The sequence below is a fragment of the Rhinatrema bivittatum genome, unplaced genomic scaffold (genome assembly GCF_901001135.1).
Source record: "Rhinatrema bivittatum unplaced genomic scaffold, aRhiBiv1.1, whole genome shotgun sequence".
NCBI lineage: Eukaryota > Metazoa > Chordata > Amphibia > Gymnophiona > Rhinatrematidae > Rhinatrema > Rhinatrema bivittatum.
The window spans coordinates 43,707-59,890 of record NW_021821146.1 but is presented as its reverse complement, the minus strand read 5'-3'; the positions used below and the strand labels follow the sequence as shown (position 1 = coordinate 59,890).

General features: G+C 43.7%; 1 protein-coding gene across 7 annotated transcripts in view; it reads left to right on the top strand.

Moving 5' to 3' along the window:
• The window catches only part of LOC115082489 (MARVEL domain-containing protein 2-like), a 46,245-nt gene extending 36,387 nt beyond the window's left edge, over positions 1-9,858 (top strand). For all 7 annotated transcript variants that reach the window (XM_029586712.1, XM_029586714.1, XM_029586711.1 and 4 more), the window contains 3 exons: positions 1,037-1,208; positions 1,792-1,842; positions 9,512-9,858. In XM_029586712.1, the coding sequence (XP_029442572.1) occupies positions 1,037-1,208; positions 1,792-1,842; positions 9,512-9,631 (343 nt within the window). In that variant the 3' untranslated portion in view covers positions 9,632-9,858. The remainder of the gene's footprint in view (positions 1-1,036; positions 1,209-1,791; positions 1,843-9,511) is intronic.
• The last annotated feature ends 6,326 nt before the right edge of the window (positions 9,859-16,184 follow it).

The following is a 16,184-nucleotide window of genomic DNA, read 5'->3' as shown; positions in this document are numbered from 1 at the left end:
ATTCTTTGAGCAAAGATCTTCAGAATCTGGTCCCTCTCAGCTTACCCACCAAGCTTCCTTTTCCTCAAGACCCCACTGAGGAGTACAGATTAGTAAAACTCCTCATCTGACAGCATTTTTCCCAACAGTGGACCTCCCCAGGCAGAACTGGGGGTCCCCATGGACTTGGTGGCCTGTAGCTGTACTGGAAGGCGCTCTGCTGCTCTTCCAACAAACCTTCCCAGCAGCTGTCTAGCTCTGAACTCTCAAGGGCTAAACTTTCAAAACTGCTGGATCTGTCAGTCTCAGAATCTGTATCTCGTCTCTGGTCTCATGAGAGGCGCTTTTATAAACCTCCCCAGACCATAAATGGAAGGCACCCACCTTCACTCAACTAGAAACGCCTCTCAGAACCTCCGCATATGGGAAAATGATCCATTATTCATATATAATAGACTTTAGTGACTTAACTGGGGGCCATATACTGTACATATATTACTGGCACATCAGATGTGCCAAAGGCAATGCTCGAGCACTGCCTTTTCGCTCTGCTCATGTGCATACTGCTGATCAGATTAATCAAAATGGTGTATGCAGTGGAGTGACTTATTTCTCAGCTGCTACAAATGCAGAAAGATTACCTGGCAGTTGTCTTGAACAAACCATATTAGAACAGTGAGGGCTGGTATATTTTAATCCTTTAGTTTAGTTTATAAATGAAGAACAAAAACATGTGTAAGTTTTTTTTGAAAGGTAATGCATATTATAAAGGTTGGTATTTTCTACAGCGCACCTGAAGCAGTAGGGTTGTTGGAGATTAGTGCTGCTCTGTCCCCACTTGCATTGAAGCATGTCTGTCTCTTTTCTTTAAGAGGTAAGGCAAGGTCAGGGCCTAGGAGCTCTTCCATCACAGAAAAGCCAAACCTCAAAACTGCCTAGTATGATAAATTGAGAACAAACTTTTTTACGTGTGGCATTTGCACAAAACAATAATGAGGAAACCACAGTGCATTGGCTACTGAATTAATTTAACCACCTGGTTTTTTTTCTCTCGCAGAAAGTACCCTGCAATTAAGACAGATGACGAGCGAGAGCGTTACAAAGCTGTGTTCAATGATCAGTTCTCGGAGTACAAGGAGCTCTCTGCTGAAGTTCAGGCAATCCTAAAGAAATTTGACGAACTGGATGCAGTTATGAACAAGTTACCGCTTCGTCCTGACAACCAGCTTGTGAGTGTCTAATTAAAACCCAGACAAACTGACCTGCAGCTGGATGGGTGTCTGTAAAGAAGAGCTTAGTCTGACGTGCACTTTTTAAACCTTAAATAATGAATGCTTAAGTCCCTGTGACTGTGCAGAGAGTGAGGTAAGTGCTGGAGTGAGAATTAGGCCAGGCCTCTCTTGTCATCAGGCGTATCTCATAAAAGCCCAGCCAGACACCTCTGGCTTTCATCAGCCCTGGCAAAGGTCAGATTTGTCGGGGTTAAAGGTTGGTGTTGGTTGTTGCATTTTGAGGAGAGCCTGGCCTTTGTGCTGTGATGGTGTTGTATTTTGTCTTTCCAGTGTACTCTCTGCTGTTATCAGTCTGAAGCAGTCTTTCCTTGTTTCCATCTGTTGATTTGGAGGGATGGACTCAAAGGTCATTTAACTCGTATTTGTTTTTAACTGTTGTGTGTGTGATGTAAAGATTTTTTTTTTCATTATGCATTGCATAGGAAGTTTCTGGAGCACAGTGAGAGACAACCTAAAAATGATATTTTTTTGGAGGGGCGGCTATATGAATTCATTTTGTATTATTATTTTTTTTTTGTAGGAGTATGACAGGATTTCAAATGTTCTTCAGGAGTACAAAAAGAAAAAGAATGTAAGTGGAAATACCTTTGTTAGTGGTTTAGTTTTTGTCAGTCTGTCCTTTATTTGTTAGGTAAGGGGAGTTGTAGTTCTGCTATTACATTTAAAGGGGAAGTATTTTGTATTCTAGACATCTTAGGTAGTCTGTACTTTGTCTTGGCAATTCCTGAATAATTTTTTTTTTTTTTTTTGGTGGAGAGGTAATTTGTAATTTCTTAAGTTATGTTGGGACTTTTTTTTTTTGTGACCCTGTTCCACAACCCTGATAATTGGGATGAAGTCGGGCACAAACTTTTGATCTAGAGCCAGATATCTTCTGCATATTTATTGTAGATCTCCTGAAAACCAGGACTGGTTTTGAGAGCCACTGATGTAGAGTTAAGTAGAGCAGAATATCTCCTGTAAAGGATTCCAGCACCATAAAAATCAATCAGCGTTGCCTTCCACCAGCAGATGTACAATTAAAGCAGTTGGCATACTTCTCCTCTCTGGGATGGTTAAGCAGGAGTAAACGGCACCCAAGCTTGCACACCGCCTCCCTGCTCTGAAACATGCAATTCAGCCTCTCCAAAGGTGGATAATCTCTCTTAAGCAGCCCCTGCTGCTATTCCACACAGGCAGCAACAGCAAAAGGAGCTATCCTGAGCAAAGGAGCCAAATTCTTCATGCGGAGCATAGGGTAGACACTGACTTGCCACTCTTACGTAAGCCATCTTGTCAGGGCCGGTGCAAGGGGATTAGGCGCCCCGACTCCTACATCGTTCTCGATCACGCCCGCTGACTGTGTGGTTTTCTGGGTCGTGAGCAGGTTGGGCACTGCTTGTGGCCCGCCAAATCTCCACTCCTCTTTGCCGCCGCTTGTGGCCCTATATGACTCGCACCCAGTGGCACACCAAGGGTCTCCGGCGCCCGGGGGCCAATGCATTTCTGTGCCTTTCCAGCATCCCCCCCCATAATCCTTCTTGTACTAATGCTTAAGGTCACAGAAAATCAGTGGCATCTCTACAGAAGAATGTTTGTTTTGGGGGGGAGCCAAAATTTCTTCATCACACCCACCTCTATAGCATGGATCCTGCTTTAAAATTGGTTACAAAAAAAAAGTGTTAAAAAAAATAAAAAAAAAGTCCAAAGGGTCTTCTGCGTAATTTTAAAAAGCTGGCCAGTTTCACACTTCTAGTAAAACTACTATAAAATTATTTGATAGCCTCATTCAACTAATTCTATGTGGCTGTGAGAGTGAAGTCTGGAATATGTAGGAAGGGACAGGATGTCAATATAAATCCTGCACCTCCAGTTCTCTAACTCTGTGCATCCACTGAAATTCCCCCAAACAATGGAGCTTGGATGTTTCCCTTACAGATCATCATACTAAAAGATATTTTCAAAATCTGTTGTCACCTCACAGTAACAGCAGCACAAACACCTTCCACTGCCAGGCACATTGTGAACTAACACAAAACCTCGCAAAAAAAGACACTCAAAATCTATACTGCAATCCCATCGTAACATAACACTTTTTTATCTTGAAAAGGATAAGACCTCTCTTTCACTTGCAGGACTTTAGAACAATCCTTCAGGCATTAGTTTTCTCAAAGTTAGACTATTGCAATTCTATCCTACTAGGTCTCCCTTCCTCCTATACCAAACCGCTTCAGATGGTACAAAATGCGGCAGCACGAATATTAACTAACACCAGAAGAAGAGATCACATCTCCCCTATCCTAAAAAGCCTTCATTGGCTGCCAGTGCACTTCAGAATTCTCTACAAATCCATCTCCGTTATCTACAAATCATTCATCAACATACTTCTATCGACCTGCAAATTCCTCTCCTCTTACACAATTCCTCAAGACCTACCAGAGACGCATATAGAGGTTCACTCCAGGTTCCTCCAACCAAAGCCACTAGACATATTACCTTGAGAGATCGGGCCCTCTCTACCACCGGTCCCCCTTTATGGAATTCCATCCCCCCAGACCTAAGACAGGAACCCTGCCTTCTAACCTTCAGGAAGAGACTTAAGACTTGGCTCTTCAAACAAGCTTTCCCGGACTCCAGCTAATGTCCTTCAACTTCAAGTTCTATAACACAACCAGCTCTTTTAACTGTTCGTTGTAAATATTTAAAATGCTATTAACCTTTTCTTTTTCCTTCCTCTCCCAGTTTAAGCATCCCTGTTTTTTGTAACTGCTTTCTTCCGCACTACAGTTCGTTTGTTTTTTCTTTCTATGCACCACTGTTTTAATGTAAACCAGCATGATGTGATTTTATCATGAATGCCGGTATATAAAAACCTTAAATAAAACAAACAACAGTAATAACAACAAGGACTCAAACAACAATAACCCTACCTGTGAATAAGCAAGGGTAAATATTACACTGGGTCCTAGAATACCAATACACCACCTACTGAGGAAACAAAACAAACCCGATTGCTATAGATCCCTATACAGACACTACATGCTAGCAGAATCTCTCATCACTGTCACACACACAGAGCAGAGACAGACCCTCACCAAATACAGAATACAAAATAAAGGAGCACAAATTAAACAAAAACTAAAATGGAAACTCCAAGAAGCCAGACTGTGTATTAACAATTGACAAACAGAACCACCATTCCTCATAAAACAAATAAAATCAAGAAACAAAGCATCAGTGATAATAGTAAAACCATAATAAAGAGTATTTTAAAACTACTGATAAATAGAATTTCTATTAATTAAAATCATATACATTTTTTTACAATTTCCCAAACACCAATAAAATATTTCAAAACAGCACACATATCAAATAACATCCAATAATTAAAACTAATAATGATTTTAAAAAGCCCCTGCATCCCCTTCTGTAGGAGCTCTTGACTTCCAGTCACCCTGATATTGTCAATGATTAGGAGGTTATCCTCTCTCTCTCACACACTCACATGTCCATTTTCTCTCACACATACACTGTCACATACATACACATTCATGCTCTTATACCACCCTAACCTCTCGCTCTCACAGACACTGACACACTCTCAGGCTCTAAGACACTCTCTCTCCCTCCACACACAAACTCTTACTCCCCTGGATTTTCTCATACACACACACACTCTCTCACACACACGCACACACTAAATGCAGACCCCCCTCTTTCTTTTGCCAGCGACCTCAGAACCTCTCGCATTCCTCTGCTGCCACTGTCACTGCTGCCGCATGGCTATTAGGGAGGCACAAATTGCTGCTACTGGCACTGAAGCCCATTCTGCTACCTCCTCTGTGCAGGCCCTGTGGGCTTCCACTTCCTCCATGCTGATCTCGTACATTATGAGATCCGCATAGAGAAAGTGCTATTCTTGCACATTCCCAAAGATTACATGTGCCAATCACTAAAGTAATTTTTTTTTTTTTTACCTTTGCTGTCTGATCTTAGTTTTCAAATCGGTTGGTCACAGGCTTTTGTTCCACCTCCCCTTTCTTATTTTTTTGCCAATTCCTTTTATATTGTCTTTTTTCTATTTCTTTTCTCTCCATCTTTCCTCAAACACACAGTCAGGTTCTCATTCTCACATGCTTTCTCTCTCACACACAGGCTCTCACTGTCACATCCTGTCTGACTCACACACCCTGGCTCTCTCTCCCTCCCACATGCTGTCTTGCTCAAGCACAGGCTCTGACTGTCACATGCTCTCTCTCATATAGTCATTCATACACACAGGCTCTCACTGTCACATACTGTCTTGAGTTTCACACACACAGGCTCTCTCTCATTCCCACATGCTGTCTTGCTCAAGCACAGGTTCTCACTGTCACATGCTCTCTCTCTCTCTTACACACACACACAGGCTCTCACATGCTGTCTCTGCAAACATTCAGGTTCTCAATCCCACACACAATCTCTCAACTCACTCTATAGACTCTCAGCCTCTCTCACCTCTGGGCCTCCTCTTCACGGGTCGCCGCAGGATGTGCTCTGCAGCGGCCCTGATCTTCTCGGGCCACCTGCCGCAATGTGAGATCCGAGGCGGCCCTGCTACCGAGCCTCTTCCTCTTCTCGGGCCGCTGCGACTTGGTTATTCGCGGTGGCCCATAAGCGTTGCTCCTCTTCTGCACGCACTGATGCTCCTCCTCCTTCCTGCCTGCGCGGCTCTGGCAACAGTTTATTCCGGGGCCGCGCAGGCAGGAAGGAGGAGCAGCACCTGCACGTTTAGACGCGACCTTTTTCTTCGGGCCGTGGTGATGTGAGTTCCACCACGGCCCTGCCGATCTGCCTGCTATGTGTGTCGCGGCTCAGCCACCAGTGGGATGAGGTCCACCGGTGGCCGCATGAGCCTCCCTGTGCCCGGGGGCATTGGCTCCCCTCGGGATACCACTGCTCACGGCGCCCACTAATACTTGGCGCCCTAGGCCCATGCCTAGTTCACCTAGTGCTTCCACTGGCCCTGCATTGTGTAGTTTTCCTACCATGTAACAGCAGAAAAGAATCACAAATTAATACACTTGAAGTTTCACATGTGAAGCCAAACTCGGGCTTCTTTTGTAAACTGGTTCATTTTAATCCATATGACTCATGACCCCTTCGAACCACTTTCCTTTTGATATGAACATGCAGTGTTGTACCACAGAAAATGTGATGTAGCTTACACCTCAGAGTTAGTTGCATGTATGTGTTGTGCAGGTCAACATGAGACGTCTGTGTCGCTTTGCTGCACTGGCTGAAACTTGCCCGTAGTGGAATGGTTCTCAACTCTGGCCTGCAAGGCCTCCAAACAGATCTATGTGGTTTATCTTTTTTTTTGTTTTAAAGATATCCACAGTAAATATTTGAGGCATATGATTAGACTATTAATCTGACTAAACTGCATACTTTGGTTACTGTGGAAACCAGACCTAGTCGGAGGCCTTCAGTTTAGAAAAAAGTGCTCTAGTGAATTCCCAGTATAAAAGGTATTAGAAAATATAGGCATGTATTAGATACTGAGGGGATTTACTTGGTTATTAATCACATTGGAGTAAGAGGCTTAGTAAAGTTTTGTGTAGAATGAAGGATAGAAAATGCAAAAAAAACCAAAACACAAAGTGCTGCTGTGGGAGACAGAACTTGATTGCATTCCACACAGACACATTGCTAATGCTTGCATATATGTGATGGGGAACGGGAGAAATAGGGAGCCCCCCCCCAAACCAAAGCCCAGATGTCGGTGGCATCCTAAAGTGGGAAGATACTTCAAATAAAATAGTCTTCTGGGAGGGCTTGGGCTAGCGAAGGCAGGAGCAAATGAACTAAAGAAGAGCTGTAAGCACCCTTTTATGTAGAGCTACCTGAGAGAAGCCTCTGGAGTGTGGATCCAGTAGTATAACACAACCCTTTCTTCATGCTCATTATTCCCACCAGCGTAACATGATGGTTTTTATCAATCCCACTGTCTTTCCTTTCCTCGCCTTTGCTTCCCTTCACCCCATCCGAAATGAATATTTCAAGAGAGCCAGAAGGCCATCCATTTGGGTACTTGCCAGGTTCTTTTGGCCTCTGTTGGAGACAGGATGCTGGGCTTGATGGACCCTTGGTCTGACTCAGTATGGCATGTTCTTATGTTCATTCCTGCCTCGGTTCTTCTAAATGTAAATCTTAGTGTCATAATGTTTCTCAGAGTTTCAGATTATTCCCAGTCTCAACAGGCAGCCGCTGCCAGCTGCTGATGTCACCTTTCCTGTATGAATGAATGCACGAAATGCAATTAGCGTCTCCAGGGATCTTCCTCTCTCTGCCTCCTCTGGGTGCAGGCACTGTGCCACAATTGTCTGCTGAGCATCATGATTGTTTAAAGCTGTAGGAAATTAGGATGGCTTCCCCTCCTGTCCCAATTTTTATTTTTAAAAATTGCCTCTGTCAAATGGGCATCAGAAAAGTTTCAAAATCAGGGAGAGATGGAAAGGGCATTACCAGCAGCAGCTGTGCCCCTCCCCCAACCCACGAAGTGTGGTGTGAGAGCTGCCCACTGCTAATGTCGTCAGGAGAAGTCCCGGCTTATAAAGACTCTTCTGACAGTGGTGCTGCCCTGCTGGCGCACCCCTCTCGGAACGCTTTTCATCTAGAACTCTCCATTGTTTCCCGGGACTCTGGATCATTATGGGTAAGAAGAGAGGAGGTCATTGTACAGGTTTACCCACCTGCCTTCCCTCGTCTTCATCGCAGATGACTTTTGAAGCCTTTGTGTTGCGCACAGGTTGATACTGGTCTTTAGTGAACTTGGAACAGCAGGAGGCTTTGGTTTCCCTAAGCGCAGAGAGTCCTCTCCCTCCTCAGGCTGAACTGATAGATGTTAGTAGAGCCGGGGTTGGGAATGAAGTGTTTGGGTGAATCCTCCCTTCACCCTACACAAGATGGGGAGCTCTCTGTAATTGGGGGCTGTGTCATCAATGCCCCCTGCCAATATGGAAGAATTTAGTCCACCTTGTTTAAGCCTGCAGTAGTGACTCTCGATATATTATGGACTGCTATTACCAACCTGGAAAATTGTCTTCAAGAATAGATTCGCTGTTGAATTCTGTTGGTGAATTATCTGTACAGGTTAATCTACATTCTTCTTCTGTTAAGGAGCCAGGCGATAGAATAATTACTAACCAGTTCAGCTAAGATAAAAGAATGTAACATGGTATTAATTAAAAGAATCAGGTAATGCATGGTAAAATTTAAAACAGGGGGAATTTATGAGAAGGCTAAATTTTGAGATTTTTAAATTTTCCCTGATGCTACTTAATTTCTCCTTTGGAGATAAGTTTTATATAGAATTCTTAAAAGTTTCTGAAGAATCTCTATCCCATCAGCTTCCAAAATATATTGTTTTCCAGACCAAGAGAAAGGGTCATCTTTGGACAATGCAGGGAAAATCTGAATTGACATTGGAGAGTTTTGATCTTTCTGGTATTTTAGAACAGTCGCAATCAGTAGTTGCCGATAGGTAACCAAGAGGGTAGCCCTATGTTCAAGAATTAGATAGATATTCAGTGGACAATGAGGCTGCCTTTTTTTTTTCCCCCCCACTTGAGATACTTTTTTCCTTGGGTTAAAAAATGGGTTCCCTGCCATGGTCTGGGAAACACGACAGAGAAGAACATTCTTTCAATGAGAAGTACATGGTGCTAGTGTCCTGTTAGAGTTTCCCTGTAAATGTGGTGTAAATCTTGAAAGGGTGAAACATGTTTTTTATCTGACTCACTTGGAAGGCTTTTTGCAAAATAAGTGCATTCCATCTGGGGCTGTTTCATAATGTTTAGGATAAGGACTTAAATATAAATTATAGTGGAACTGAAATTAATAACTTTTTTTCCCTTTGAACTCTCTCCCCATTTGAAGTCTAAATTAGTGGCAAAGAGATGTAATTTTATTTCTTTGTGAATATTTCTCTTTTGTATTACTCACATGTTTCTGCCATGTGTTTCTTGTGATCGGGGTTTACCTGATTCGTGGATTTGAAAATTTTAATAAAGAGATGGGGAAAAAGTGTCAAAATACCAGAGACCCCCTAAAATTGTGGGGCATTTTCTTTTAAGTGGGGCTGGAGAGGGGGTAGTTGTGCTTTTTGTATTATCTGAGCCCTTTCCTTTTAAATCTTCCTTAACTGGCAATCTAGGTGAGCAGTTCAGTGAGCATGGTGCTGGTACCCTGTTTTTGATTTACCTGGTGCTTCCCCACAGGATCCTACATTTTTGGAGAAAAAGGAGCGCTGTGAATATCTGAAGAATAAACTGTCTCACATTAAACAAAGAATCCAGGACTACGATAAAGTTATGAACTGGAATGATGGATACCATTAAAGGACTTGTCTTCATCTTATCTGAAGCTTAGGAGTTTCTGTGTAACACTTCCTGCCATATCTCCCCCCCCAGAGAGCGAAAGAGAATGTGAAACTGATTTCCTCATTGTTTTAACCCTCTTGTTTAATTTTATTCCTCTTTGTATGTAGAGAATTTTTTGTACAGAAATTTCAGTAAGGTGTGTTTGTAAAAGGACACTGCGATTTTATAAATTAATTGTATCAGTATATTTTAAAGAGCATTTCATTATTTTGTCAGCGGTACTGCAGATAAGTACCTCATCTCTTCTGTAGTATTTGCTAGACGAAGAATTTTTATACTTTTGTCTTCTGCTTTTTTATGTGGCTACTGGGATCCCTGGGCAAATGCAAGAACAAAGTTAATGCAATATATCAAATCCTGTCATTCAGGCCGATATAGAAAGCTGCGCTTGGCCAAGCGCACCGTTTAGCAGCATGTTTTAGACGCACTATCATTACCCTTATACTGTAAGGGGTAATACTGCATGGAAAACGTGTGGCCAACCACTCTGAGACTAATAGCGCTCATCACATGCAAATGCATGTTGATGAGCCTATTAGTTATTCCCCCGGAATACTGATAGTAAAATGTGCAGCCAAGCAGCACCTTTTACTCTCAGAAAAACTTGAAAGCACTGGGAAAAGTGTACAGAAAAGCAGAAAAAACTGCTTTTCTGAATACCCTCTGACTTAATATCATAGTGATATTAAGTCTGAGGCACAAAAAACTAAAATAAATAAATCTGCCCACCAGTCGGTGGGTTCGAAAACGGACAGTTTTGCTGGCGTCCATTTTCTGAACCCTTGGCTGTCAGCGGGTTCAAAAACAACGCTGGTAAAACTAAGCGTCAGTTGTCAGACCCGCTAAAGCCATCGTTTCCATTAATGAGACGCTAGGGATGTGCTAGTGTTGCTAGCGCCTCCTTATTAGAGCATGGCCTAATTTGAATACAAAATCGCGCACTCAAGACTTGCTTGGGCACGCGGCAGGAGAGTGAGTGCTTGACTCAGAGCGCTGGCTCTCCTGCACCTTTTATTGCATCGGCTTGTTTGCTAGTTGAATGACAGACTGCCACCTCCTGTAATTACATCACTAGCCAGTGTCTTAGTAATATGGCATGGGCTGAGAGGAGGAAGCTGCTCTGTGGTATCACTACTTGAAGTGCAGGATATAGCTTTAATAACATTTTATAGAGCTAGCATTGCAGGGAAAGGGGATATTGAAATATTCCATGTATCAGATTAAGGGCTTGATAAATGTATTATTTTTTAAATGTTTCCTGACTGTAGCTCTACAAAATTAGCATCCTTTCTTGGAAGCTTTTTTTTTTTAATTTAATTTTTTTTTTAAATGCACTGAATTTCCTTTCCCCACCAGCTTCATTCTGTGTATGCATTCCTGCAGGCTGTTTTATGGTATCTTCTATCTTGTGTGAAGCTATTGCAGCACTTAAACACTGAACATGGGTCTCTAAAGCAGGGGCTTGGCAACTCACAGCATATGTGGCACATAGCCACATTCTTTACAGCACGCCAGTTGCTCTCCCTCCCACTACCCAATGCTGTCTGCACTGAGCATTTTCAAAACATGCGGGCTGGCTGTGCTGGTCCCACGATGCACAAGATTAGAGTAGCCAGCCTGAGACTTCTGAAAAGGCTTGCAGGGGGAGAGCGAGCTTTGGGTAGTGCTGACAGAGGGGGGAGGCACCCCTCTCACCTCACCAGCCTTTTCCAGTGGTGCTGAACCAAAAAAAGGTTGCCAGCACCTGCTGTAAAAAAATGTGTATATATTCTAGTTTAAATTTGTAAGATAAAGCTAATTACAGTGTAATAAAGCCAGCCTGTTACTGTTAGGCATATTAAAAGAAAAATAACACTAATCACTTCAGTTTGCATTCTTCATAGTTCACATTTGTGAATTTCTGTAACTAGAAATCACTGTAAATGAGCCATGAAATTGTATAGAAACATGTATATGCTTCAGGCACCTCAGGCTGACTTCAGTTTGGACAGTAATTTCCTAAGCAAGAATAAGTCTGCACAGAGGTTTAAGCAAAAATACTTTTGTACTTAGATTTTCAGTAGATCTGCATGCTGAAAATTAAATCTTATACTAAATAAATTAGGGGGGTAGGTTTTTGTGTTTTTTTAAATGTTTGAAAAACTTGGTGAAAATGCAGGCAACTCTGTGGCTGGGTTTGTCTGGCAGGCTGAGAAGGTAGAATGGGCTACTGACTGGGTCTGCCTAGCAAGCAATGCTGGGGACCTAGGCGACCAGGTGGTCACTCAGTGGCCACATTGATATTGCTTGCTATTTAGATTTATTAGAGCTTTTGTGTTTAGGCCTGGGAAAGGTGTGTGCTGGAGGAAACTGGGGGAAGGAATCATGTACACTCCCCTAGCTGAGATAGGGGAACAAAGGAGAAAGATAAAAAAAAAAAAAAGACTGGATAAGGAGAAATTTTGCAGTTGATCACTCTCTGGCTGGCAAGTGCCCTGGCAGTCTGAACAGAATAATTGGGCAAGCTCGATGGGCTGCTATCATTTTACTATGATACTATGGTCTGTGTGTGGTGACCACTAAAGGTATTCCTAGCTTTTGCTTGTGTTTATGGTTTGATGCTTGAAATTGGGGACAGCACACAAAGACCACAGATCCTCCTCCATGCATGTCCTGACCTAGGCCAGGGTTGTACAGCTCTAGTCCCAAGGTCCACAAGCACCTTATTTTCAAGATAAGCTATGCAAATTAACAGTTATTTATCTAAATATGTATATACTATATTTTAAATGACAGTGGTGTGGAACCTTCAAGGACTACTTGGATTTTTGTTTTAGATTTGTGCTGTGTCAAATACAGTAAACCTAAAGTTGTGTACATCTGATTAGATAGAATAGTATTTCAGTTTAAATTCAAAATTACTGGTGAGAAAATTAAGTTTAAACTAAAGCATGCAAACCCTCCTTCACTCTCTCCCCTAGCTGTTGCAAGCACTGACTGCCACATACAAGCAGATCCTGCTGCCCCTTCCTGTTGCGCTCTCTCTCTCTCGCTTGATGGTGCCTTGAACTGAGCAACCTCTAACAACATAAGAAATTTCCATGCTGTGACAGACAGAGTCCATCAAGTCCAGCATCTTGTTTACAACAGAGGCCAAACCAGGCCACAAGAACCTGGCACTTACCCAAACACCAAGAAGATCCCATGCTACTGATGCCAGTAATAGCAGAGGCCATTCCCTAAGGCAACTTGCTTAATAGCAGTTAATGGACTTCTCCTACAAGAACTTATCCAAACCTTTTCTGAACCCAGCTATACTAACTGCACTAACCATATCCTCTGGCAACAAAGTCCAGAGCTTAATTCTGTTTTGACTGAAAAATAATTTTCTCCAATTAGTCTTAAATGTGCTACTTACTAATTTCAGAGTGCCCCCTAGTCCTTCTATTATCCAAAAGTGTAAATAACTGATTCACAGCTGCTTATTCAAGAGCTCTCATGATCTTAAAGACCTCTATCATATCCCCTCTCAGCTGTCTCTTCTCCAAGCTGAACAGCCCTAACCTTTTCAGCCTTTCCTCATAGGGGAGCTGTTCCATCCCATTTATCATTTTGGTCGCCCTTCTCTGTACCTTCTCCATCCCAACTATATCTTTTTTGAGATGCGGCGACCAGAATTGTTTACAGTATCCAAGGTGCGGTCTCACCATGGAGCAACACAGAGGCATTGACATTTTTTACTGCTGCAGCACACTGAGCCAATGATTTCAACTTATTATCCTAGTATGGAACCTAACATTGTCTAACTACAGCAAGGGTTATTTTTCCTTATATGCAACACCTTGCACTTGTCCACATTAAATTTCATCTGCTATTTGGATACCCAATCTTCCAGTCTCGCAAGGTAGCCAGTGGAGACTTTTCAGAACGGGGGTTATATGATCTGATTTCTTCTTGCCAGTGAGGATTCTGGCGGCGGCGTTTTGCAACATTTGGAGTGGCTTTATGGTGGATTTTGGGAGGCCGATCATAAGAGAGTTGCAGTAGTCGAGGCTGTTAAAGATCAGGGATTGCAGCACTGTTCGGAAATCTTGATGGTGGATAAGTGGTTTTAGGTGTTTCAGGATGTGGAGTTTCAGAAAGCCTTCTTTCGTTTTCACTGCGATGTTCTTTAAGTTGAGTTCATTGTCAATCCAGATTCCGAGGTCTTTTGTTGTGTTTTTGAGTTGGATGCAAGTGTTGTCAATTTGTAGGAAGTGTGAGGAAGTTGTCTACCCTGGGTTGTGTTTACCTATGAGGATGCATTCGGTTTTATTCATTAAGAATAAAGGTATAATATAATGGCTTGATGAAAAATAAATTCTCACTACGCACAATATGCATGTTCAATAGACTTGCTCCAGGCTGATTTCACCCTTTGCTATTGTGTGTGTGTTCTGAGCGTGGACCCTTGGACCGAAGGGGAGTTGTTTCTACCTGTGAGGAACAAACCCCACAAGTCCCTACCTTTGGCAGGCGAGGCTGCAGTGGAGCAGAGACCCCGCTGGAGCTTCACCACTACTAGTCCACATTCCCCTTAGGTTGAGCCCTTGGCTACCGGGCCCGGCTGGACTTATGTGGGGTCTCTGTGGTCGAGGCAGGTGGCGATTCTTGTGGTCGGTGTCCAGGCTATGATAGAGGCAGGAATTAGTTCAAAGAACAGGACAGGATAGAAATTCAGGAGACACACAGGAAGCTCAGGAAGCCTGGCTAGGAGCCTTGTTGCCAAGGCACTGGCAGAGTGCAGGGACTATCCTTATATAGTCCCTGCACTATGATGTTATCTGAGAGGGCCCTTTAAATTCAAAAACAACGAGAATGCGAGCCTAGGGAGCCAGCTAAACGCTGGCTGTGTGGGAGGACCTGCAGGCCAGACAAAGACAGCCCTGAGCTTCCCACCGTGCTGCCAACCAAAGAACGATAGCAACAGGCTCTGGCAACAGCAGCGGGGAAAAGAGGCAAACCGGCTGTGTGAAAGCAGCTACGGGGTCCGGCGACAGCGGTAGGCCCCAGGCTGGCTGCAGGACAACGGTGGCAGGCTCTGGTGAAACTTCATGCAGCAAAGGTAAGTGGAATCGGACGCTGGGCAGGGCAGCCGACCCACGCATCAGTACCCCTCCCTCTAAGCCCTCCTCCTGGAGGCTTGGGTTTCCCTGGATGATCCACTTGGAATTGCTTAATTAGGTTCTTGTCTAAAATATTGGAAGCCATTTCCCATGAATTCTCCTTGGGCCCGTATCCCTCTCCTTGGGCCATATCCCTTCGGCCTCGTCTCTGAACATCCAGGATCTCGTGCACTTGATAGATTGCGTCGCCCTCAGAGGCAAGCTGTGGTGGATCAGGTACTCTCCATGCGGGCCAGGAGAGAATGAGAGGCTTAAAAAGAGAGACATAGGAGTTATGAATCTTTAGTGAAGGAGGTAGCCAAAGTTGTTATGTCACTGGTCCCAAATGTCTGAGCACTGTGAAGGGTCCAATGAAGTGAGGAGCCAGATGCATAGATGGGACCCTTAGGCGGATGTAGCGAGTGCTGAGCCAAACTTTCTCTCCTCGTTGGAATTGGGGTGCCAATCTGCAGTGGCGGTCTGTGAACATTTTGGCCATCAAGCCTGCTTGCTTAATCATATGTTGGGTATGGATCCACAGTTGTTTTAACTTCTTGGCCATCAATTCAGCTGCCGGAGATGGGACGGACAAAGGCAGTGGCAACGGTGAGAGTGGCTGTTTGCCGTAGACGATCTGAAATGGCGAGGCTCCTGTGGCCATGCAGGGATGCAAGAACTCGGCCCAAGGTATGAGATCAGCCCAATCATCTTGTCGAGCGTTGACGTAGGTTCTCACAAACTGCTTTAGAGAGCAGTTAGTCCACTCAGCCTGACCGTTAGCTTGAGGATGATAAGCGGTCAAGAAATCTAGAGTATTGTAGACTTGCTCCTCAAGAAGGGAGGAGTTAGCAATCTGTTGATGACCTGTTAGGGAGTTAGCATTCTGTTAGGAATCTGCTCCTGTGGTAGGAGGAGTTAGCAATCTTTGTTATGAGTGAGCTCCTCTGGAGGGAGGAGCTAGCTATCTGTGATGGTTAAACTCCTATGAAGGGGAGGAGTGAGCAAGCTGGTTGTGAATGACACCTCAAGAGGGAGGAGTTAACAATCTGTTATGAATCTCCGTACTGAGTAGCAATCTGTTATAATCTATTCCCAAGGAAGGAGAAGTTAATATACTGATATGCTCAGCTCCTGTAAAGGGAGTAGTAACAAACTGTAATGAATCTGTTGCTAAAGACTCCTGGTGTGGAAGGAGTAGCCATCTGTTACCAGCGGAGTGCTTGGAGAGGACACTCAGCTGTAGAGGAATGTAGATAGGTAAATCCTTGGGCCGATGGCAGATGACTGCGCCCCAGGAGGATATCCTGAGAGGGACCACTGGCTAGGCTTGAGTACGGAGACAGACACAGATAATTCTTTTATTAGACAGGTTAGTAGAACCACCAGAG